General features: G+C 55.5%; 1 protein-coding gene across 1 annotated transcript in view; it reads right to left on the bottom strand.

Annotated features, from left to right (window-relative positions):
* DYNC1H1 (dynein cytoplasmic 1 heavy chain 1) overlaps positions 1-24373 on the bottom strand; it is a 68748-nt gene that overhangs the window by 679 nt on the left and 43696 nt on the right. Inside the window, exons 41-76 of the mRNA XM_047735322.1 lie at positions 23951-24116; positions 22827-22990; positions 19533-19662; positions 17611-17744; positions 17021-17135; positions 16760-16921; positions 16462-16676; positions 16177-16381; positions 14989-15162; positions 14761-14880; positions 14447-14567; positions 13000-13195; positions 12218-12335; positions 11909-12124; positions 11069-11281; positions 10811-10938; positions 9197-9350; positions 8634-8780; positions 8388-8538; positions 7979-8232; positions 7761-7895; positions 7578-7672; positions 7262-7436; positions 7029-7104; positions 6251-6411; positions 5900-6011; positions 5737-5797; positions 5530-5653; positions 5285-5398; positions 4273-4443; positions 3879-4096; positions 3681-3784; positions 1554-1765; positions 1049-1202; positions 469-611; positions 139-307 (exon numbers count right to left, since the gene is read on the bottom strand). Coding sequence (XP_047591278.1) covers positions 139-307; positions 469-611; positions 1049-1202; positions 1554-1765; positions 3681-3784; positions 3879-4096; positions 4273-4443; positions 5285-5398; positions 5530-5653; positions 5737-5797; positions 5900-6011; positions 6251-6411; positions 7029-7104; positions 7262-7436; positions 7578-7672; positions 7761-7895; positions 7979-8232; positions 8388-8538; positions 8634-8780; positions 9197-9350; positions 10811-10938; positions 11069-11281; positions 11909-12124; positions 12218-12335; positions 13000-13195; positions 14447-14567; positions 14761-14880; positions 14989-15162; positions 16177-16381; positions 16462-16676; positions 16760-16921; positions 17021-17135; positions 17611-17744; positions 19533-19662; positions 22827-22990; positions 23951-24116 — 5507 coding nt within the window. The remainder of the gene's footprint in view (positions 1-138; positions 308-468; positions 612-1048; positions 1203-1553; positions 1766-3680; positions 3785-3878; positions 4097-4272; positions 4444-5284; positions 5399-5529; positions 5654-5736; positions 5798-5899; positions 6012-6250; positions 6412-7028; positions 7105-7261; positions 7437-7577; positions 7673-7760; positions 7896-7978; positions 8233-8387; positions 8539-8633; positions 8781-9196; positions 9351-10810; positions 10939-11068; positions 11282-11908; positions 12125-12217; positions 12336-12999; positions 13196-14446; positions 14568-14760; positions 14881-14988; positions 15163-16176; positions 16382-16461; positions 16677-16759; positions 16922-17020; positions 17136-17610; positions 17745-19532; positions 19663-22826; positions 22991-23950; positions 24117-24373) is intronic.

Below are 24373 nucleotides of genomic sequence, written 5' to 3'. Positions count from 1 at the left end.
CCGACTGCCCCTCAGACACGTCGGACTGGGAGCAGCCCTAGAAGGCCACCAGCCACTAGGACCACCTGTGAGGAGGCCCGGGTGCAGGGACGGGCTGCCACAGGAAGAAGCCCAGAGTGGCTGAGGACCCCAACTCACCTGTGACCCCAAAGCTGCAGGCATCCAGGGTGGCACTCTGGGAGGTGGTGACATTGACTTCCAGGCAGAGCTCCTCCAGGGACCAGCTGTTGGCCTGGGCCACGTACTGCCTGGTGGCGGTGATGTACGCCTCGGGCACAAACAGGCCGCCCAGACACACATGGATGTTCTGTAGGAAGCAAGAGCCCCCCAGTGAGCATCGAGCGCCACGCCTTCCCTCGGGTCATGCTAGGGTCTGTGCCTGCCCCCTGGGCTCCCGAGTGCTCCCCCCCCCGCCCGCCCAGGACAGCTCCCGCATCTCCCCACCCCCAGCGGGGCAGCCTTCACCACCTTCAGCTCCTTAGCGCCCCCGGACGCAGCCGCCTGGGAGATGTTCTGTAGCTGCTTGATCCTCTCGCTGAAGTCGGACACCCACTGGATGACGGTCATGCCCGCGGGCACGGTGTAGTGCGACCAGCTCCGAGGCAGGATCCCTGTACGCAAGGGGACCGCCGGCAGCGTCATTCGGACAGTCCCCAAGGCACACAGGGGTCACTCTGCGAGCAGTCAGCAGCTTCTCTGCTCCGCCCGCCTCCCTCCCCTGCCCACACCCCTGCATCTGCTTGTCCAGCCTGAGGGGGGTTGTCTGGGGGGGGCCACAATCACCCCCCAAAGACTGCCTTGGCGGCTAACTCCCCTCACACAAGGCGCTGGGCTTCACCCCCCAGTTCAGGCTCTTGGGGTGGATGGGAGACCCCTGGGGGCTCCCTGTACCTTTAGACTCAAGCTCCCCACTTGTCAATGTGCTGGCCACCCCCCTAAAAACTGTAGATTTAATAAGTGTTCAGGGGGCCAGCAAGTAAGAAAAAAACCTCAGGCCCTCGTGAGCCCAGCCCCCAGGGACATGGGCACAGAAGGATGCGCCGCACACCTTTCACCAGCTCGTTGGTGAGGGTGCGCAGGTAGTTGGTCTGTTTCTTCTTCCCTTCGCACACTTGGACGACATCCGCGAGGTCCTGGCGGACGTCCTGCAGCAGCTTGGCGCCCATCTTTACTTCCCTCTCAAAGAACCTGAACAGGGGATCCTAAGATTGCCAAAGAGAGAAGGCCTGGGTGAAGGGGAGAGTCTGGGAAGAGCCCGCCCTCCCGCAGGGCCTCACAGCGCCGGCCCGAGGCTCCCCCCGAGCTCGGCCCGGACGAGACTTCAGATGGATTTTGCACCAAGTGGGTGGGATCCTGGTCGTGCGCCCCGAAGAGGAGGGACGGTTCCTCCGCCGCTTCCTCCGGGACCCCTCACCACGTTTGTGCACACGGAGCCCCGGCTAGAGATCAGCCCTCACGCCTGCGTCCGGGCGCAGCCGCCCACAGGCTCCGAGAGGAGCCCGAGCCCGCCCGCAACGTGGACCCCCGAGGCGGCCCCGCCCACGCCTGGCCACCTTGATGTTCTCCACCGTCCGCTTGAGGTGGCTCAGCGTCTGCGGGATGAGATGCAGCCAGTTGGAGGCGGTGGTGTGCAGGGTCCGCATCCAGGCTGGGCGCCCGTCGGACGTGGAGTCGGTCCTTGCCTTCTTCTCGGTCTCGGCGTAGGCCAGGTCGTCCTCGTCCTCCAGCATCTGCATCTTCAGCATCTTGCTGATCATGTCCACGCCTGGACCCGGCGGAGGCACGGGGCGGGGGGGAGGGCAGGGAGCAGAGGAGAAAGGACGTGGGCGTACGGGCCACGTCATGCATCCCTGCACGGTTTCAGGTGGGGACACCAGGCCAGAGAATAAAGTGGCACATACAGAGGAAGACGATGACCAGATCGAGTCAGCTGGACTGAGCCAGCAGCCTGAGTGCAAGACAAGACTGGGCTGCTCAGAGACTCCGGATTCGCATGCCTGGGCGCTCCTAGAGGGCTGGGCTCTGGAGCAGGCGAGGCTCCAGCAGGGGAGGCCGCCGCACCGTGGTTCTGGGCTGCCGGCGCCCCCGCGCCCACTGCTCTGCCTCAAACACCAACCCCTGCCTCGCATCATCCTGTCCCTCACCTGGTCCGGGAGAACTGGAAGTCCAGTCCCTGAACCACATTGGAGGCTGGAGCAGAAAGGACAGGCCCGTCCGGCTCAAATGTCAGGACCTCCTGAGGGGGACAGCCATCAGCCCAGGCCTTCAGGGATGCTTTGAGGGGGGATGCGATGTGATGTCTGGGGGCTCGTTAATACTGAGCGGCCCTATCCAGGCATCCAGCTGGTGTTAAGACAGGGGGAGGGAAAAGTCCTACACACCATTCCCGTGTTATGGGGCTGAAGCAGGTGCCACCAGTGTTAAAACACTGTATGACCTCAGTATAGGGTTTTGGACAAGGGTGTACTTCCCACCCAGCCCTGGACCCACCAGAGCCTGCCCTGCACCTAGGCCTCAAATTCACAATGGCCAGCAGCCCAGCTTGTCTTGGTGGCCTAGGGGACCACGGCCACCTCACAGAGTGGGGAGTGGATTGGCACGGGGTCAAGGTGGTCCTCAGGAAGCACGGTAACAAGGGGTTCTTGGACAGAGCAGAAGGGCTGCGTGACGAGAACTATCATGCAGCTGCGTGAGTTTGGGTGAATCTCAAAGTCTTTTCCGGGCCTGGTTCCCATAAAGACAAGTCTGGGTCAGATCAGTGGGAACAAGCTCGCGGACACAGCTGCCACTGGGAGTGCCTGCTGGAGCAGATGTGGCAGGTGTGTGTGTGTGTGTGTGTGTGTGTGCCTGGGCTTCAGACTCAGGACGCCTGAAGCAGGCCCTGAGAATCTGCGTTTATACAAGTTGTGAGGGGGCTGCTGAGCTGGGCTGGGGACCACACTCTGAAAACCACTGCGTTAAATATTTCTTGAATAGTCTTAAAAAAAAAAAAAAGACAGGGAAGGAAAAATTCTAAGAACTACTCTAATAAAAACGGATTTTAAAACCTCATGTAGGGGCGCCTGGGTGGCTCAGTGGGTTGGGCCTCTGCCGTCGGCTCAGGTCATGATCTCAGGAGCCTGGGATAGAGCCCCGCATCAGGCTCTCTGCTCGGTGGGGAGCCTGCTTCCCCTTCTCTCTCTGCCTGCCTCTCTACCTACTTGTGCTCTCTCTGTCAAATAAATGAATAAAATCTTTAAAAAATAAAAAAAATAAAACCTCATGTAAGGGATGCCTGGGTGGCTCAGTGGGTTAAGCGTCTGCTTTTGGCTCATGAGCTCAGGGTCCTGGGATCGAGCCCCACATCAGGCTCTCTGCTTGGCAGAGGGAGTCTGCTCCCTCCCATCCCGCTCTCTGCCTACTTGTGATTTCTCTGTCAAATAAATAAATAAATCTTAAGAACAAACAAAAAAAAGAACAAAAAACCCTCACGTAATACCAGGCACCTTTCAATTCTTTAAGGAAAAAGAAATGAGGTCTGCTGAAACCAACACGTAACTTCCAGACCTCAAGGACCTGAGCCTAGACCGGGAAGAGACGCCACCCGGAACTGGCTACTTTTGCCCCCTCTCCTCAGGGTGGAGGCAGGAGCAGGCAGGAGCAGAAGGGCCAGTGGGGGACCAAGCGCGCGGGGTACCCACCCTGGGTGGTGAGCAGGACTCTCTCGGCGTTGTTGGGAAGGCCCAGCCAGGAGGGCGTCTGCGTGTCGGGGAGCAGCTCCACCCACTGGACAAACTCCTCTCGCCTGGAAAACCAGCACATTTGGAAATGCCCTTCTGCCGAACGCGGTCAAGTGGCTGGTGTGGCCAAGGTCAAGGTCACGGGAGGGAGGCTCGTACCTGATGCCATCTGGCATCTGAATGTCTTTGTGCCCGTCGACCTTGCAGGCCAGCTTAAATTCACTGTCGAAGCTTTTTGTGGTGAACAGACGCTCCAGGAAAGTGTTGAGCAGACGCTGATCGAACTCGTTGTCCACTCGTCCCCCATAGATGGACTGGGCCATCAGGGTCTTCAGTGCGGACCAGGGGATCTTATCTGGCGAGATGTTCTGCCTCCCCTGTGTGAGGAAGGCTGGGGTTGGGGCAGGTCGGAGGGGCACCAGCACAGCCTGGCTGTCTTGGGGGGCAGGTTTCTTCCTCACCCCTACGACAGACGGGACTCCTCACTGTCTGCCACACCCACAAGCAGTTCTGAGCGCCCCCTCCCATCTGCGGCCAGGCAGCCTGCACTTGCCTTTGCTGTGTCGTCCAGCCACGTGTCCACCGTGTCGCAGGCCGAACGCAGGTCAGACTCCCCAAATTCATACTTCTTCGACCACCCCAGGGGTGCATAGCGCAAGCGTTCTTGGATGATCGCATGGAACCAGGCCAGCAAGAAGTACAGGCGAGCGCGCTCGTTGGGAGACTGGATGAGGAAGGTTAGCAATGACGGCGTCCCCACAAAGCAGCACCCTTTCTAGCTAAGACAATAGTGTGGCTCTTCTCTCAAAGTTTCAGAAAGAGCCTTCCAGGGGCGCCTGGGTGGCTCAGTCAGTTAAGTACCTGCCTTCGGCTCAGGTCATGATCTCAGGGTCCTGGAATCGAGCCCCGTCGGGCTCCCTGCTCAGTGGGGAGCCTGCTTCTCCCTCTCCCTCTGTCCCCCCAGCCCTTGCTCGCGTGCATATGCTCTAAATAAAATCTTAAAAACAAACAAACAAAAAAGCTTTCCACCTCGAGCCTCAAGCATTAGGACCTCCGATGAGGCACGTTAATACTGCCTGCAGTTATGCCGACTGTACTATTAATAAGGACACATTCCGGTAACACCGTGTAGATCAATTATTCAGCCACAAAAAACGCTAACAGGTCTTCTGAAACTGCCAGCAAAACTGGATTCTGGCACGAAATAAAACTGCACTTAAGGAGCCCTCTCTCCCTGCTCATGAGCCTCAAGGGACCAGGCTTGGGAGCACAGGCCTGCCAGACACGTACCCCGGATACTATCTGTGCTCGGCCGGGGGCTCCACGGGGGGTGTCTGCTCACCCGGGAGCCTGCCCGCTACCGCCTCGGGACCCAACGCCGAGCACGTGTATCTTTCAGCCTATCCTCAGGAAGGGACTCCGGACTATATAGCTCAGGACATTCGCAGCGCAGTCGGCCACGACGGCGCTACTGGGAAGCTCGGAGACCTGCTCCCGAGTCTGGTGACGGGACGGGCGTCCCGGACTACGGCAGACACAGCACGCCGCGGGAAAGCCACGTGTACCTTGCAGATCCGCGAGACGGGGATGCTGCTGAAGGTCCGCAGCATGTTGGCCTTCACCCCCGGGGGCGGCTCAAACACGAAGATGCGGCCCGCTCGCAGCAGATTCACGGGCACCTGAGAGGGACACGGCACCCGTCACCGTCCCATTTGCCGTGCGCTTCGGCTCAACAACGCACGCACGCACGTGGCGCTGGGACAGAAAGCGGCCGCACGCACTCGGCACCCCCACGCGCGCCGGCACGCACCTTGGGGTTGATCTCCATGGTGAGGAAGAGCCGGAAGCAGGCGTGCGGCTGCAGGGAGTGCAGCTTCTTCTCCAGCTGCATCAGCCAGCCGGGGGCCAGGTGCACGTTCTTCAGCATCACCCACCTGCCGGGACAGCCGCAGCCACAGTTCAGACTTCCGGGCGCAATTCTCGGGGACTGAGGCTTTCTGAAACAAAGCCAGCCTACCTGCCCGACTTCACGGCCGTATTGATCGCTTTGTCTGCTTGGTTGAAGCCTTCCGCGGAGCCTGATGCCAGAAAACTCAGTGTCAGCAAGGCAGGCCTGGGCCACAGGGCCCACTACGAATTCCGAGAGGCTTCAGCCCAGAACACTCATCGGGCGCCCTTACCGATCGCAATCGAAGTGATCTGTGTGTTCTGTTCGGCCGCAAGGTCTTCGACATGCCCACTGGCGTCGTACCCAGGCACAGAGCACATCAGGACGGGAGTATTGGGCTTGACCTAGAGGTGAAGAGATCAGAACTAAGGCAGAGGGCTTCACATCAGATGGTGGATCTGTTGCGGGGAGAGCCCCACAGGCAGGCCTTGCGAAGGCTCCCCGGCCCGGTGTGGGGGGGGCGCCGTGGGACGGCCCAGGTTGGGGGTTAGCCTGGAGCAGGCGTGTGGCCTGACGAGGCGATGGTGACCGGCTGCAGGAGGAGGTGAGGCGCACCTGGGCCTGCAGGGAGCCAGAGCCGTACCTCTGTGTCCACGATGTGGGTCAGGTCGAGCGGCTGCTCCATGATGGACATGAAGGACTCCCCCAGGTTTGTGGACACAAACATGTGGGCCATGGCCAGCAGGCGGTCGGGGCGGAAGGCCTGAATCAAGAGCAGGCGGTGGATGGCCTGCCCGATGGGTGCTGCGAGAGACAAGTATAGGGCTGGGGGGCGGGTGCGGCACAGACTCTGAGCCGCCCCCGCTGGACCAGTCCCACAGCAAGCCCCGGCCTGGTGACACTCAGTGTACAAGACTCAGCTCGAGTGACCTGAGACACTGTGCTGCCGCTCCTGGTCCCCTCTGCTCCTGAACCCTCAGGACATACACGTGACAGTGTCTGCTGCGTGGGCCCCTCTGTGGCTACTGTGGCAGTTACCGGTTTAAAGGACTCCACGGACACCCATGTGTTGCTGAGAACCTATAAGCACTGGCACGGTCTAGGGACGCTGCCAGCGACCACCAGCCCCACCCCTGCTGGAGCTCATCCCCTCCCTGCCGCAGCCAGCCAGCACAGGGCCTCGGGCGACTACTCCAGAACAAGCCCTTGACGCTGGGCGAGGGCCTGCCTATCTAGGTCTCTCCCTGTCTTCAAGCGTGAGTGGAGCAGGACTTAGGACCTCAAGTTTTAACGCTGAGATAACTTATTTCAGGAACTGGTGACTTTCTTTTTTTTGGGAAGTGTCCCTTCACTTAAGCAGCAAAGCCCAATTTTACATTTGGGTACAGAATGAAAACACAGGAAGCCTGACATGGGCTTACTGGACGGGGCTTCCTCACTCCAGAGGTACGGGACCGTCTGCTCCGGGGAGCTGCTGTCCAACCAGATGCCAAATTGCTGTGGAGACCAGAGAGAGAGAGTGTTGCCGTGGAGCAGAGCTCGTTTTATGGGCAGAGAAGTCGAGACGAACGTATCAGACGGCCCACGTGAGCGCGACACATGCAATCCCTCACGGCCAGTTTCCTGGAAGAGGCCCGGAAGCCAGAACACTTACCTCGTCGGCTTGAACCTTTGCAATGAGGTCTTTGAATGCAGGGAGACAGCTCAACCTCACGACCGCCTCAGCCTGCTCCACGGTCAGGCCCTGGATCTTGGGCGTCGAGCCAGCACTCAGGACGATCTCCTTCCCTCTCAAGAAGTGCTGGAATTCGGCATCGTAGGTGGGCTCCCTGGAGGGGGCAACAGGTTAGCAGGGATCTCTGGTTCACTTCTGCCACCCCTGAAGGAGCGGTCACAGGAAGGAATTTATTCCCTTTAAGGCCTCGTCCCATGCTCACAGGCGACCCCCAAAGCGGGGCGGCCGACCTTACCCGATGGCACCCTTCAGCTTGATCCTGGCCAGCAGCATGGCGAAGGTGATGTGGTCCTGGTGCAGCATGCCCCTGGCCACCCGGTTAAACGCCACCTGGGGATGAGAGCAGCCCACGCTGCGGTCCCTGAGCCATGACCTCCCACCATCCCATCCCGACAGAGCCAAGCACCGGGTGCTCTACCTGGAAGAGATCCTTCGTTATGATGGAGAGGCGCTGCGTGTGGTCAGTGATGCCCTTGAGGTTGGGGTTCTCGTATAGAACGTTGTGATAAATGTCCAGGAAGAACTGGAGGGAGTACTGGTACAGGAAGTGGATCTGGAAGGGGGAGGTGATGGCCATTAGGCGGGAGCGTGTGGCACGCGGCGTGCTGCCCCGCGGTGGGCGGCCCCCACGGTCACCTGCTTCAGGGACTCCATGGTGAAGTAGATGCTGCTGCAGGCGGTGGACAGAGGCAGGTACTGCTGGGACACCGTCTCCACCTCCTGCATGACGATATCCGTCTCTTCCACCTTCCTCGTCACCTCGGCGGCCTCCCTCTTGAGGTTCTCCAGGGTCGTTATGATGGTGTCGTCGTCCAGGATGCGCCCCTTCACCTCGTTCAGGGCCTGCAGCAAGGACTTCTCCAGCTGCCGCAGCCGGAGCTGGAATTCCCCTGAAACGGTCGGAACACCCCGAGTTTGCCGGCACCCCTGCTCCTCCAGAAGGAACACTCTCCCGAGGGTCTGAATAAACCCGACGTGTTCTAGTCCCTTCCAAGTTTACCCCAACCTGCTCAAGACTCCCGAAGCTCCAGACCCAGAAACACACCTTGAAGTTTAAGGAGGTCGGAGCGCTTTTCGTCCACGTCTGGCCTTTCTGCTTTCAGGACTTCATTCAGACACTGGCTCTGTAGACTGCTACGGGTGACCGTGAAGTTGACGAATGTGACCCGGGAACACAAGTCTGGTGGGAATTCCACCTGCCAAAATGAGTAACAGAACCGTCTGCTTTGTCACCTGAGCCGTGACACCAAGTGCTGTCACTGCTGTGTGTCTGAGGTGCCTTGTTCCTTACAGTTGGATCTCGGGTGGACAGGAAAATGACAAACGATGGTGACAAGTCTATGTCCTGGTCGCCGAGGGTGATCAGCACTCTGCCCCCTGTTCGCCGCACTTCCCGGTTCAGTACTGGATTCAACACCGGATCGTAGCTCTCCACATCCTATAGACGTGCACACAAATGGTCAGGGCTCCACGGTATTTATTTTCACCCCAATAACGTGGCATTGACTCTGAGCTCCTGTTCCAAACACACCTCAGGAGCCACCGAGCCACGGAGACCTTCCCCGTCTGGTACGGTGGCCATGAGCCATCGGTGGCCATGTCATTAAAACATTCAGCTCCTCAGTCACCCCAGCCACACACACGTCCACCACAGTGGGCAGCACAGATCAGAGAACATTACCATCAGTGCAGAAAGTTCCAGTAGACTGTGATGATTGAGACTAAACACTGTTCTGTTGGCCCAACTTTTCACAGAACAATCGCAAACCTTTATCCTCTGACATCAAATAAGTGCCGTCACTGTCAGGGCACAGACTCCAGTTTTGTACCCCGTCAAGTGTTTGCTGCACACACCTGCACCAGAAGGGGGTTCCCAAACCTCAGCGCGCTCTCCAGGTTCTTCCGGAAGGCGTCGTCTAGGAAGCTGGTGCGCGTGATCTTGCGGTCCTTGTACTCATTCATGATGAACTCTGTGGCCTGGCCAGAGGGGTCGATGATCAGCGGGTACCTGAGGGAGAGGTGATATTAGAGCAGGTTCAGGGAGCCTCGACAAAGACTACGGGAAGGCTGTCCCCACTGCTCCAGCGTGGTCTCCACAGAGTCCCACGAAGACAAGCATCACAAAGGCTTGCCGCTAAAGCCATATTTCTGAAGTGCTTCTGTAGGGACCTAACAAAGTCATGGACTCCCTGGAGCAGGGCAGGGTGGCTTTAACCCCCCCAGGGACCCTGACGAATGGCAGACACAGCTTAGTCCTCACAAGGAACCTGGGAGAAGGTACCATCAGCACATCTCTTTTATGAATGAGGAAGACGGGGCACTAAGAGTGATGGGTCCAGGGTCACGTGGCCAATTAAAACTTTTTAAAAAATGTACTACACATACATGTGTTTGCACAAAATTCAGAAGCTATGAAAGGGCATACGGTGGGAAGACACCCCCTTCCCCTATTTTTGGTCACGGGTTTCTGGTTTTCTACTCAGAGAAGCTCCAGGCGTTTACAGACACACATGTGCGCGTGGGTATGTGTGTCCGTGGGAAGCACACCTGCCCTCTCACGGGGCACGTGTCCTCCTCGCTCGCCGCCTGCCGGAGCAGCCCTCTGAAGACACAGCGCATGTGTGGCCGGGTCTGCAACGACCCCAGCCGCCCACCATGGAGATGCACAGTGAGCTGCTAACTGGCTCCCTACGAGGGGCCCCTGAGGTGCGCTCCGTCTGCTGTCAGTCACACACCGTCCTTAGGTTTGTCATTTGTCATGGGGGCCAGGCTAATGCCGGAGCAGCACAGAGGAGTGCCTGTGCACTCTCAGAGGAACCCGCCCAGCGCAGACCGAACGGACGGATCGACACTCCCACCAGTACCGTGGGGCAAGACGTGGAGCCGCAGGTGGGGCCTGAGGGGCTGTGAGTCTTCATCCTTTGTGTCCGTGGGACAGTGACACACTTCAAGGGCTCCAGGATTTCAAGATACTGAGACAAAGCCAGAAACACCCAGGGTGTCTGGGTAGGGAGCTGCCACAGAGCGGGCCAGGGGCCCTGTATGGGGGTGGGGGTGCTGGGGACCCCCGGAGCCAGCACTGAGCCGCCCTGCCTGCGGTCGAGGGAACTTCTTACTTGAGCTTCTTAGGCCACGAACCAGGTACAGCAGATCCCCCTCTTCTTCGCTAAGTATCTGCAGTTGTTACGATACGCTGAGAGGGTCTGTTCTACTGTCGCCCAACACACAGCCCTGCCAATCTACCCCCGACGCTCACATGAGAGAGGCTCATGGCAGGACGGTTCAGACGGGCAGGAAGCGAGGACGAGGCCCGCGCGCACCCCGCCGGCAGAGATGGGCTCGACACCTGCCGGCGCCGCTCGCCCACTGCCAAGTTCCTCCTACTCAGATCCTCAGGGACGTTCTCAGAAAACAGCACCAGGCGCGCTGCACACAAGGACTCTCGCGTTGCGCTGCGCCGGCTCGTACCTGTTGAAGCGCTTCAGCATGATGGCGTTCTCTGTGCAAAGGTCGTCCGCGGGTAGGGAGCTGGCCTGCCAGCGAAGGCGCTCGTCGGCGTTGGAGAGGTACTCCGTCCGGGCGATGTCTGTGCGGAACTGAAAGGGGACGGCAGTCACTCCTCCTTCCCAAAACTACAGGTGCCTGGTTTGCGAGCCAGCGCGGGAGCGGCCGAACGGACAGCGGGGCGGCTCCCGTGCTGCACACAGCGCTGCCCCCGGCCGGTACCTGGATGTTGGCCTGCTGCAAGTGGTGCGACCAGGTGGTGAAGAGGTTCTGGCGCATCTGCTGGTCAAAGTAACCCGCGTAGGCGATGAAGGCGGCCGACAAGAGGCAGTCCCCGGCGATGGTGGACATCTGGTTTTTGAAAGTCTCACTTGTTTTTTCCCACCGTTCGCGTTCGGCAGACAGACTCTTCAGAAGGGCGGTGCTCCGGTTTACCTACCGGGAAGGTGAGCAGGATTTATGCTGAGAAGGGAAAACCTGTCCCCCCGCAGGGCTCTGGGTAGGCCGGAGGCGGAAACACACTCCAGCTGTTCAGTCTCAGGAGAGATCCAGCTCCCCCACGGCGGAGGACAACACAGGTCTCAGAATACCAGGGGGCGCAAGGGGGTGCGGAGAAGCAGGGGTCAACCTTGAGGCATGGGTGGGAGCGGGGCCTGGGCCGGAAGAGCGCCCGGGGCGGAGGGCTGGCGGAGGGCCGGCCGGAGGAAGGCAGCGCTGCTGGCGGGGGAGGAGAGTATCCTGGGACCTCAGGGGGAGGACGGGTACTGCAAAGCACACAGCAGTGGACGTGAGACCTGGACAGACACCCAGCACCGGGTGACCCCACTGAAACGGAGGTGGGAGAACGCACAGGTTGGGGCTGGCGTGGGGAGGGGGCACCCTAGCTTCAGATCACCTCCTGGCATGATTAATGTCTCTCAGTGACCCCTCGGGGAAGCCGGTAGGACGTCTCAGACACGAGAGCTGGGGAGACGAGGGCGGGCAGGCGCACGGCTGTTCCGCCCTGAGGCCAGAGCGAAGGGGAGCGGGTGGGAAGACGGCGCAGCCTGCGGAGGGTCTCACTTTCGCTTCCACGGCGGCCAGGTCTGCTTTGATGGCCTGGGCCTCCGAGATGAGGACGGCGTACTCCTCCTTGTAGCGGGCGATGCTGGCCTCCAGGTCCCGGATCATCTGCTCCACCTCGTTGGCCTTCTGCTGGTTGTCCTTGGCGTCGTCCTCCAGCTTCTGCAGCTCGTTGCGCAGGGGCTCCACCCGCTTCAGCATGTCCGCGTAGTTAAGCTGAGGAGACACATGGTGCTTCTTTCTCAGGAGCCACCGGCCTGGGGTGGGGGGCGGCTCTTCCCACTAGAAGCTCCGGGCCGCGCCGCCTACCTGTGCGATCGCCCACTTCACCATAGGTCCGCAGGCCAGGGACGCCCGGTTCACGATCTCGTAGTTGTAGCTGGGGTTGGACATGTAGTTTTTCTTCATCTTCTCCCTGATGGCGTCACTGCAAGAGAGGACACAGAGTTCCAAGCAGGTGTCGGCTGAATGTAGAGTTTCTTTTTCTTTTTCTTTTTTTTTTAAAGATTTTATTTATTTATTTGACAGAGAGAAATCACAAGTAGGCAGAGAGGCAGGCAGAGAGAGAGAGGAGGAAGCAGGCTCCCTGCTGAGCAGAAAGCCCAATGTGGGGCTCGAACCCAGGACCTGGGATCATGACCTGAGCCGAAGGCAGCGGCTTAACCCACTGAGCCACCCAGGCGCCCCTGAATGTAGAGTTTCTAGGAAACCACAGTGTAAAGGCCGGCTCCCATCGGCTGCCCCCGTGTTCCGCGTGACAGTGGCCCCGCCGCGGGGAAGGCCTCTGAGCCCCTGCCCTGCCCCCCGCGACGGGAGTCAGTGTCCGCCAAGGGCTCTGGGGCAAGGTGCTCACAACTACTTGTGCTGACGGGCGTTCGGCTCATGGGTCAAGGAACTGGAGAGCTAGTGCCAGGAATGGGAGGGAGAAACCGGACAACCACTCTGAGGGAACTGGCCTGGGAGGCATGTGTGCTAACATAACAGACGCTGCCTTCTGGAATATACCCCTGGCCACAGCGACAGGACGTCACAGCAGGGAAACCTCCCTCCCAGCGTCTGGGCACTGTCCTTCGTTCCCAGGCAGCACTCACCTGATCTCCTCTGCAGAGAAGTTGACGATGGTGGGGATGAAGTTCTCCCTCATGATGATGGACCGGATCTGCTTCCAGTCCGTGGTGCTCTCCCCCAGCAGCAGGCAGATGGACTCGAGTGCCAGCTTCACAGCCGCAGGGGGGTTGGCCATGGACCGCACCTCCACCAGGTGCTGCTTCTTGATCGACTTCACGGCTGAGCACAGTGGCAGCAGGAGAGGCAGGGCAGGAGGGCGACAGAGGGAGGGCGGTGAGGGGCCGCTGAGCAGCAGAGTCGTGGCTCCCACCCAGAAGGTCTGAGCAAGCCAAGACTTTCCGTCTTTAAACTTAAACTAGAATGGTAGGAGGGACCGACCTTTGAAATATGAGGTTCTCACTGTACTAGCAAACCCACAGCGATCGGTCCGTAAATAGCAGGCCACTACCTTCAGAGAGGTCTCCCAGCCCCACTAGCTCCACCTCCAGAAAGACATTTTCATCACGTGTGTGTCTTCCACAACTTAAGCAAAGATGTTTTCAATCTGCCAGAATTTAGAAACCGCCGGCCTGGCTGGGTGAATACAGTTCTAAAAGGACAGTCGGTGCCGTCCACAAGCTGAAACAGTCGTCCAGCCTGAACTTTGATGAAAACACTTTTTCAGTGGTTACTTGGCAGTGAGAACCATATTAAGTTCTCATTTAATCTAACTCTCAAGGAAAATCTATAGTTTGGACACTGTCAATTCCTCCTGAGGTGTAAGAGGAAGCCCTTGCCTTTGGAGCAAACACTGTGGGGCCAGGAGGGAGCATGGGGCAGGGGCGGCCGCAGGGGCGGGCACAGCGTCCGCAGGTAGGCCCAGCTGGAGGCAGGTCGGAGAGCGGCCGCTAGGGCACCTAGGTAGGCAGTCGCTGGCCCAGCCGGAGCGCGCTCGGACAACCATGAGATGGCGACACTGCGAGCTTCACGGCATTTCTGTTGACGTTCAAGTCAGGGATTCGTAAAAGCATATTCACGTAATTATCACCAGATTTTTTAAAAAAAACCCACGTATTCACATAAACCTTATTTTGTCAACGATCTCTCATGAGAAGGGCTCCACTCTGGTGGAAGCAGTGTTACAAGAGCTTCGCTTTCTGGGGCGCCTGGGTGGCTCAGTGGGTTAAGCCTCTGCTTTCCATTCAGGTCATGATCTCAGGGTCCTGGGATCAAATCCCACATCGGGTTCTCTGCTCAGCAGAGCTCTGCTCTCTCTGCCTGCCTCTCTGCCTACTTGTGATCTCTATCAAATAAGTAAATAAAATCTTAAAAACCAACCAACCAACAAACCAACCACCCAAACGAAAAACCGTTGCTTCCCGAGATGAAGGCAGTCTCCAGCGTTTCGGGAAGCCATGAGATACCAACCAGGCTCAGTCCCCATACTCCACAGCACCACGGACGGAGCCAGACCCGTCCGCACAGACGCACCATTCTGGGCCTCGATGACAGCAGGCTCCACCTTGTCTAGGTCCTCCTTGACGCTCATTTGTTTGTCTGCAATCACTTCCTGCTGCTTATGCAGCTGCTCCTGGATTTCCTGGCTCATCACCTAGATAGCAAGGAAGGCTTGGCTATGGGTCCTGGCTACTTTGCTGAGTGACTCCTGAACACTCCCTGCCCCGCCCAGACACCCCCAACCCCAACCCGTCAGACCCCGAAGCCCACTCAGACCGGACTTGCTAGGCTCCCGGAGACGGCCGGCACGGGCCCGGCCAGCTGGGGCTCCTGAGGCAAACACTCACCTTCTTCTTCTCCGCCTCCTGCTGGTCCTTCACCATCTTCTTCAGCTTGTCGTTGGCGGCCGCGTTCTTGACCTCCAGCTCTTGGCTCTTTATCCTCAAGTCGCGCCGCAGCTCCTCCACCTGAGGGACAGGTGCCACGTGAGGAAAACGGAACGATGCAGAAATAACCAGGAAAGGGGCCTCATGCCAGCCCCCTGCCCGTAAGGGAGGCGAACCCCTAGGATGTACCTGGTCAACCGTCTCTTTGATTTTCCTGAGCCCGACGTTCAAGTGCATCTGCTGCTCCTCCAGCTCACTCCGCTTCTCGTGGAACAGGTTGGCGTAGTGGTTGATGAAGTCCAGGTAGTGGCGAGGTGTGATGGCCATCGTTCTGCCCCCGCGCTTTGCCAGCCGAGCGTTAGCCTTTTAGAAAACAGTTCGATCTTACTGCTCTTCAGGACGTTCTCGGTGATTTCACCTCAGAAAGCTAACTGCTCTGCCAGGTGACGTGGCGGCACGGACTCGGCCCTCAGGAGTCACGCTTGAGCTGGGGTCTCAGCTCAGCCTCCTGGGAGATCCCAGGGAGCCCCTCGGACCCCTAAGTTCTCTCCTCAAACGTCTCTACAACCCAGAGGTGACCTTGGTGACCCAGACGTGTAATACATATGAACAGGTTCTATGACTGGAGTACTGTGCGCTCTGCCCCCTCTGATTTCTGCCGATTTTCCATGGACACCAAAGTAAGAGATGGCAGCAGGAAGAGGGCAAGAGGGCACAGCTATGTGTGACCAGCTGCTCTGGCCCCTCAGGCTAGTGCAGGGCAACAGAACATGAGACCAGCAAGGGAAGCCAGGGCCAGGCCACATCCCAGAGGCAGTGGGGGTGGCCTGTAGGTGCAGCAGAGCAGTGGTCCTCAGGACACCCGCAGGCTTAGAGTGGGTTTTACAAAGCCTTACAGGGGAGGAGCGAATGGGACCCTTCCATAAGGAGTGAGCAAACCTCAGCCAGTGGGCCAAATCCCGCCGCTGCCTGTTTCTGCAAACACAGCGCTGGAGGACACGGCCCTACCCACCTGCTCACACGTGGGCCTGTGGAGGCTGCGTACTGAGGCAGGGCTGAGTAGCCTAAAAACCCTCCTGGTCCACAAAGCCCAAGACATTCACTATCTGGCCTTTTCCAGGGAGAGCATGCTGACCCCTGGTTGGGAATGGACAGCTAGGACACACACACACACACACAGGCAGTGAGACAAGCAAAGCAGAGAAGAACGCTTCACAGAGGCCGCGGCCAGAGGGCAGCGAAGGTCAGTGACCCCCGGGAGTGCAGCCTGGTAATGAGGAGGAGGAAGTGTTCCTGAGAGAGGCACCAACAGGCCATGGTGTTGTGTCTACTACCGGGGAGCCTCCGCGCTCCTCTCTGTCTGGACATGGAGCTCACCTGGTGCAGAGTCTGGTGAACAAATACGCAACTGTTCACGATAGCTTCGCGGTGTGACGGCGGCTGTGGCAGTTTGTCGTACACGACTGGCATGTAATCGGGCACGATGTAATTCGGCTTCTCCAGGTCCATTTTGCTTGTGAATTCTTTGCCCACTTGATACAGGGCTTCCGTGGACCAGTCCCCAAACCAGTTCAACACACACCTGAAAGAGACGGCCACGTCTCCCACAGCTCCCCAGAGCGGGGCTGCCCGTGACCCAGAGCCAGGCAGACACCGGCGTACCTGTTGAAAAGTGCCGGGGAGGTGGCCGCGCGGTCCTTGAGCCCCTCTGAGGATGGGTTCATGGTGAAGACAACGTGGAGGTTGCGGATAACCTGGCTGGTGAACCACTTGTACAGCTCCTCGTGCGAGTCCAGCATCAAGCCCTCCTTCTGGGCCCCCTCTTTGCACTGGGTCATCAGGGTGGCATACTCGTCCCCTTCAAAGAGGCCGGGAACCTGGCAAACCAGAGAGCACGACTACTGACCGGTCCTGGTGTCCCGGAACGGCGCGCAGGCAGCACCACGCAAGGGGCGCTCACCTCCCCGTTGGCCAGCAGCGTGTTCATGCGCTCCAGGAACCCGGAATCTAACACATTGGACTCATCCATGATGAATGCGATCTTTTCATTCTTACAGCCAGAACGCCTCAACACGGTCCGAAGATCCTCATCGAAGTCTTCCCCCGTGTACTTCCTATGCACCTGCAGACGCAGTCGCCAGGTTAGGTCTATTTTCGTTCGAGGAGCCTTGTGCGTGCATCAGGAATCCGTTGTTGGGGCTCACAAGTGTCGCAGACCTACCTTAATCTGGTACACGCTCAAACCATTCATCCAGGCCACGAAACGGGACAGGGTGGTTTTTCCCGCTCCGCTGACACCAATTAGAAGCAAGTGGCCCTGAGGCTGGCGGAATATTCTGAAACATTATCAGAAAAAGATAAAATTTGAGGCTTTTATGATCTGGTCCCCTTTCAACGCTTAGGTCCTAAACTTTCTCAGGAGTTAATCTACAACAGTTTTAATGTGTTTCAACTTAAATCTGTATGTTGAACAGTTGTTAAGCAATTGCTATCTGCCAGGACTGGGGGGTGCAAAGACCCACAGGACATGGTCCTGTCCTCAGATACTCAGATGGCAGGAGGCAGACAGACCCGATTCTAGCGGCGCTTTCAGTCACGGTTGGCACAGACCGCTAGCAGGAGCCGAGTTAAGTGCTGAGCAGCAGGCAAGTATGTGACAGAGAAGCTGGGCTGAGAAGGGCAGGGGAAAGGGGGACAAGAGGAGGGTGGAGGCGAAGGGGGGGAAGGTCAGTCGGGAGGCCTGGCAGGATCTCCCAACACTATGTTAACAGCAGCAAGGCCAGGGGTGACCTGTCACAACAGAAAGCCCACCGGTCGATCCTGAGCACGTGGTCTAACACTTCATTAAACAGGACCAGAGGGACATCAAGTTCTTCTTCATAGAAGACTTTCAGACGAGCTTTGACGTAGTCTCTCAATTCTTCCTGGTCGACTGGGATGTAATCCTGTAGGAGAATAGGTAAGACCCAAATTACTAAGAAATCATCTTCATTATTAGCCAATTGTATTTCCATATACTTAGGGGCGCCTGGCTGGCTCGGTTGGTACAGCACGAGACTCTTGACCTTAGGGTTTTGGGTTCAAGCCCCACATTGTGTGTACACATTGTTTAAAAATAAAATCTTTGGGGCGCCTGGGTGGCTCAGTGGGCTAAAGCCTCTGCCTTCGGCTCAGGTCATGATCCCAGTGTCCTGGGATCCAGCCCCGCATCGGGCTCTCTGCTCTGCGGAGAGCCTGCTTCCTCCTCTCTCTGCCTGCCTCCCTGCCTGCTTGTGATCTCTCTCTCTCTGTCAAATAAATAAATAAATAAAATCTTTAAAAATAATAATAATAAAAAAATAAATAAAATCTTTAAAAAAATGCAAAAAAGGTATCATTTATAGCATAACAACAAAAGTGTAAGTTAACTAGGACTGGATCTAATGGAGAATTTTTGTAGAGAAAATGGACCTTCGCTAAAAAAGACCTCACAGAAGGACCTAAATAAATGAAGACCGAGACCACGACCACGCAGGGAAAAGCACACTACAGTAAGAACGTCAGTTCCATCCAAACTGACAGAGAAAGTCAATGTAGTCCCGGCCTCAATCCCAAGGGTGGGCAGCACTGGTGGTTTTAGCACAAACTGACAAGCTAGTTCTAAATTTCATTTGGAAGAGGAATGGTCAAGAGGTCCCTAAAGATGAACAAGTGTGAAGGCCTCTGCCACCGGACTTCACCGCCTTCCTGAGCACAGGAAGCAACAACTGAGCAGCAGAGCAGGCCTGAGCCTCTGAAACAGACCCCTGCACACGGGGGGCCCGCGGCGGGAGAGATGCTGTCAAGCGAGGGATTATCCAGCCAACAGTGCTGGGTCTGTGTCGGGACAATGGACACTCCTCAGGAAGAAACAAAACAGACCTGGAGCTACACACGCACGCACGCACGCACATACGCACACAATTATAGATGGGTTATGGGTTAAATGACGGAGCTTTAACAACATTTGCTCTTTAAAAGACACCATAGAAATGGTGACGGATGAACCACTGGGAGAAGATGGTGCCTATAAATGAGCAGGGTTAGGATCTAGAGTCCAGAAATAAACAGAAAATTCTAGCAACACCAAACAAACCTATCTTGCTATCTCTCGCTTCTGTGTGGCCCTCTTTAAGACCCAGTGCCAGGGTCCGCTCTACCGAGATCTCTCCCCAGACAGAGCTATTTCTACCATGTTGGACTGGGAGCTCCCTACAGGAAGCTCTGGCTCATCCCTGCATCTGTCTGTCCTTCCTACTGAGTGAAATGTGTACTGAAACTACAACTTACTAGAACATCCTACTCCTCTGGAAAAAGGACAGCTCATAGCTATTCTGGGAACGTCAACTTTGTTTAGTACAAAGTATATGAAATATTTTCACCCAACTTATTCACAATTAGCTCATTTTTATAGTGTGAGGAAAGAGAAAGCAAAGGGAAAGCCCCCTTTTGCTGCAAACACGTGGAAACCGTGACCCCTGCTGGCTGGAGTGGCGCCACTCTCGTAGTGGTTGCCTCACGGGAAGAGGACACACACAGCAGGCCAGCTGGCCCCAGCCACACTCCTGGATCATCGGCCCCACGCTATCAGCAAATACGTAGTGCACCGAGCCTACACCCAGTGCTCACTTACGGGTTCTTCAGGAAAAAGGTGGTTTTGGTTAGAAGATGACTCTAAGAAGACAGAAGTATTTCTGAAGTGACAGATCTGTTACCTTTGACAACCAGTTGCTGTACAGGATGGGCCGGCTCATCGCCTTCTCTTTGTCTATGTTGGGGAAGTGCTTCAGAGCAACCATGTCAATGTTCTCATCTGTCCAGCGCCTCTCCTCGTCTTCCACGAGCCTGTTGGAAGCAGAGGGAATGCCTTTCAGTCCAAACAGAGGCCGTGCTGAGAAAACACCAGGTTTGCCGAGGGCGACTGCAAAGAGCCAGAATTAGGCTTTACGGAAATCTTCATTTTCCACAAACGGAAAAACCTAAGAATCTGAATTCCAGACAGCTTAAACAATAAAAAAATTCTGACATTAAATGTAAAACCCCTCAAAGCTATGGAATCACTACATCTAAAAAAATTCCTTTGGGGCACCAGGCCCGCTTAGTTGGCAGAGCATGACACTCTTGATCTTGGGGTCATGAGTGCAAGCCCCATGTTGGGTGTAGAGATTATTTATTTATTCATTTAGATTTTATTTATTTATTTGACAGACAGAGATCACAAGTAGGCAGAGAGGCAGGCAGAGAGAGAGGAGGAAGCAGGCTCCCTGTAGAGCAGAGAGCCCGATGCGGGGCTTGATCCCAGGACCCTGAGATCATGACCTGAGCCGAAGGCAGAGGCTTAACCCACTGAGCCACCCAGGTGCCCCAGGTGTAGAGATTATTTAAAAAACAAAAGCAAAAATAAAAGTCAGAAAACCTCCTTTAATAATGTCTAATCACACTGATTTTTTAAAACAGCAACAGGAGGGGCGCCTGGGTGGCTGATCGGTTGAGCGTTTTTGCCTTTGGCTCAGGTCATGATCCCAGAGTCCTGGGATCGAGCCCCACTTCAGGCTCCTTGCTCAGCAGGGAGTCTGTGTTTCCCTCGGCCTCTGCCCCCACTCATGCTCTGTTTCCCTCCCTCTCTCTCAAATAAGTAAAATCTTTTTTTTTTTTTTTGAAAGATTTTATTTATTTATTTGACAGAGAGAAATCACAAGTAGGCAGAGAGGCAGGCAGAGAGAGGAGGAAGCAGGCTCCCTGCTGAGCAGAAAGCCCGATGTGGGGCTCGAACCCAGGACCTGGGATCATGACCTGAGCCGAAGGCAGCGGCTTAACCCACTGAGCCACCCAGGCGCCCCTCAAATAAGTAAAATCTTAAAAAAATAAGATAAAATGACAATATGACTCTAACTTCTAAGCTTGCCTAACATAAAGTTCCCGATATCACGGGGGCAATAAGAGAACAGGAACAGGGGACTGACCTGCACACCGCTGGAGACACAGGGCTTAGCCACAGAGCAAGCAGGTGAGACCAGACCTGTCCTTGTGGAGGGGATGGGGGCAGACCCCTTCCGAGAAGCTGACTCTGTGATCCGCTTAGTGGGCCACCAGGGGCGGGTCTAGTGGAGGCAGGGCCTGTGGTTACTGCAGCCAATCGGAATTTACAAGCACCACTGACAGTGCTACATTTTAATAAAAACAAAATTCTGTCTCTGGTATTTTGGGAAATTTGGTAAAATTGCATTATAGCTCAAATTTTTTCTATTTTTCATTAAAAAAGAGTGTTAGAGAGTTTTGTTTTTTAATTAAAAAAAAAAAAAAAAAAAAAAAAAAAAAAGCTAGGGGCGCCTGGGTGGCTCAGTGGGTTAAAGCCTCTGCCTTCAGCTCGGGTCATGATCCCAGGGTCCTGGGATCAAGCCCCACATCCGGCTCTCTGCTCGGCGGGGGGCCTGCTTCCCCACTCTCTCTCTGCCTGCCTCTCTGCTTACTTATGATCTCTGTCTGTCAAATAAAAATAAATAAAATCGTAAAAAAAAAGCTAGCATGTTCCTTGCTCCCCCTTACTTCGCCCATCTGGGACGCTGGGCTCTTGGTCAAGGCAGCTGTGTGGAACTCAAGGACTCCAAGGAGCCTGATTTGAAAGCCAGAAATCTATAATAAAGCAACATTCTGGGACTCCTTGAAAGCACAGATGAGAAAAGCCGCCCGGAGGCAGGACTCCTCGGTCTAGCGGTGCAATTGCCAAATGGATAGGTACTTCTCAGTCTGGAGGGAGCCATCCATCTTGGGTTCTCCCAGGGAAGAACCACTAACTGCTACCAAGCATGTACACCTGGGATGGTGAGTGGTCAGAGGGACCGGCTGTCTCACACTCACCCCTGGAGTAAGGGGACCGGCCTGCCATTGGAGGCTTGCCCTCCTATACTGTTCTGAGTAACCCAGTTCACAGGCAGAACATTTCCCCAAATAATTTGGGCAGGAAACCGTGGTGCCACATTAAATAGAAAATCAATTAAGATCTACTGCTTAGAAATTTGGAGTCAAAGCAACACAAGTTTAACTTTTCCTCACCAGCCTAAACTGAGCCTGTAAGTCCATGTAGACTAACATTATATAAAATTAAAAATACAAGAAAAAGAAGAGAAAAAAAATGACAAGACAGGACTAGGAAAATTAAGAATTTATTGTCAAATATCTTACTCAAGTATAAAGAATGTAAGAATTTGGTTCTGGGAAGAGAAAAAAAATGACAAGACAGGACTAGGAAAATTAAGAATTTGTTGTCAAATAAAGATCTTACTCAAGTATAAAGAATGTAAGAATTTGGTTCTGGCTAAAGAAAAATAATTGACAAGATTCCTCAAGAGGTAAAAATTCAACTTTTCACTCTGGCGTTTCCTGCGACTCAAACCACAAGTTTCCGTGATCCACTAAGTACTGGTGACGTCCCTAGAAAAACTCAGAAGCTGCAAGGCAACTCCTGAGGCAAGCAACTGACAGGAAGAGAAAACTGAAGTCCCAGGGACAGAGCTGCAAACCCTCTGATAAAAGGATGGAGGGTGAGGAGTTAGTGGTCATGGAAACCCTATGCCAGGTAGTCGTTAGAAGGCATTCAATCGTGGGTTTCTGGTTTTGTTTTTAAGTAATCTCTACATCCAATGTGGGACTTGAACTCATGACCCCAAGGTCAAGAGCCAGGTGCCCCTGGAAGGCATTCGAATTCTCGAGACCTCTAGCTTTGACCAGATTAGGCGGTGCCCACTTGACGGCTGCAGAGGTTAATGGAAGTGCCTCGCCCCATGCCATTCAGTAAGCAGCCAGGGCAGTCCCCGCTCCCTGAGACCCATCAATGCTGGGGGGTGGCTGTGCTCAGTGCCCAGACACAAGGCCGACTTTGTCTGCTTCCTTCCACCATCAGCAGAGCCTGGCTCAAATCTGGCCAGCCCAGCCTTGCACAGACCCTACCTTGGAGGGTGGTTAAGAGAGGGAGCAGGGAAGCATGGAGCTAACCGCATCCTCGGCTTTACCTGTCTTGGAAGAGACGCAGGGCTTCGTGTGCCCAAATCCGGATGAGGCCTTCCACGGGCAGAGTCTCCAGAGGTCTCAGGGCCTCGAAGATCCCTCGCACCCACCTCGTCATCTCACGGGGGGAGTAGATATAGTGGGGCTGTGTGTCCTGAGTGAATCTCTCCTGCAGTTTAGAAAAGTGGAGGTACGTGTAAATATCTTAAGACGTGAAAAACGAATAAAAGAGCAAATGAACCACTTAAGCCCTGGAATATTGAAGGATGAATTAGTAATGTTGGAACAACTGGACAACTAGCCAGAACAAAGTTCGATGCGAGCCGCTCACTTTGATATTGAAATTATCTTTGAAAGAAACTACAAAAAATTCTTCCAAAAACTCTTTAAAAAAGGTAATTCTTTGGGGCACCTGGGTGGCTCAGTGGGTTAAGCCTCTGCCTTTGGCTCGGGTCCTGATCTCAGGGTCCTAGGATCGAGCCCGGCATCAGGCTCTCTGCTCAGTGGGGAGCCTGCTTCCCTCCCTCTCTCTGCCTGCCTCTCTGCCTACTTGTGATCTCTATCTGTCAAATAAATAAAATCTAAAAAAAAATAAATAAAAATGTAATCCCTAAGTTCAGGGAAAGCATGATATGAAAAGCAGAAATAAAGACAAAAAATGACATTAAAATTTCTGCAGAGAAAGTTGCAGTTCTAAAAAATTAAAAGCAAACTAAACACCAGGAAACATTTGCAACACGGAACAGGAGGTGTTCATAAAGCACTAGGAGTGCAACACTGTCCCCATGGGCAGACGGGCAGCACTCGAAGTGCTCTTGGAAGTCTTCCCCGAAACAGGCAAGTCACAAGAACCATCTCTTTTTCACTAAAGCCCATTTTTTTTTTTTTTTAAAGATTTTATTTATTTGACACAAAGAGACACACAGTGAGAGAGGGAACACAAGCAGGGGAGTGGGAGAGGGGGAAGCAGGCTTCCTGCCGTGCAGAGAGCCTGATGTGGGGGCTCAATCCCAGGACCCTAAGATCATGACCCGAGGCAAAGGCAGATGCCACCCAGGCGCCCCTCACTAAAGCCCAAACTTGTAACAGCGTTCTTTAGTTCCCAGAGGAGCAGAGAAGCCCCGAGTACCTGAGACATGGTATAGAACTCCACCATGGCGGCCGTGAGTGGCTCGGCGTATGTGCGCAGGGACGGGATGAGCCTGAGCATGGCCCGGTTGAAGGTGCCGTAGATCTGTGTCAGGGAGGCGGGTCCCGGGTAATCCACATACACAACAGGCACATGCCGCAAGAACCTGTGAGGACAGCCGGCTCAGCCACTCCAGTGACGGGGCAGTGCGCCTGAATCGCCCAGCCCCAAGAGCCTTCCTAATCGACCCACACAGGCTTCATGTCACAGTTCACACAGCGACACACACAAACCTCTCATGCCCGGGCCGGACACACAGATGCAAAAAACTTGCAAGAGCCAAGCAAAGATGGGAAAGGGATTCCGGCTTCGGCCCCACTTTGGCCCCACAGGTCTGCGGCAGTTACCCCATTACCCCCCAGA

This window comes from Lutra lutra, chromosome 7, assembly GCF_902655055.1.
Source record: "Lutra lutra chromosome 7, mLutLut1.2, whole genome shotgun sequence".
Taxonomy (NCBI): domain Eukaryota; kingdom Metazoa; phylum Chordata; class Mammalia; order Carnivora; family Mustelidae; genus Lutra; species Lutra lutra.
This window is presented reverse-complemented; position numbering and strand designations above follow the sequence as displayed.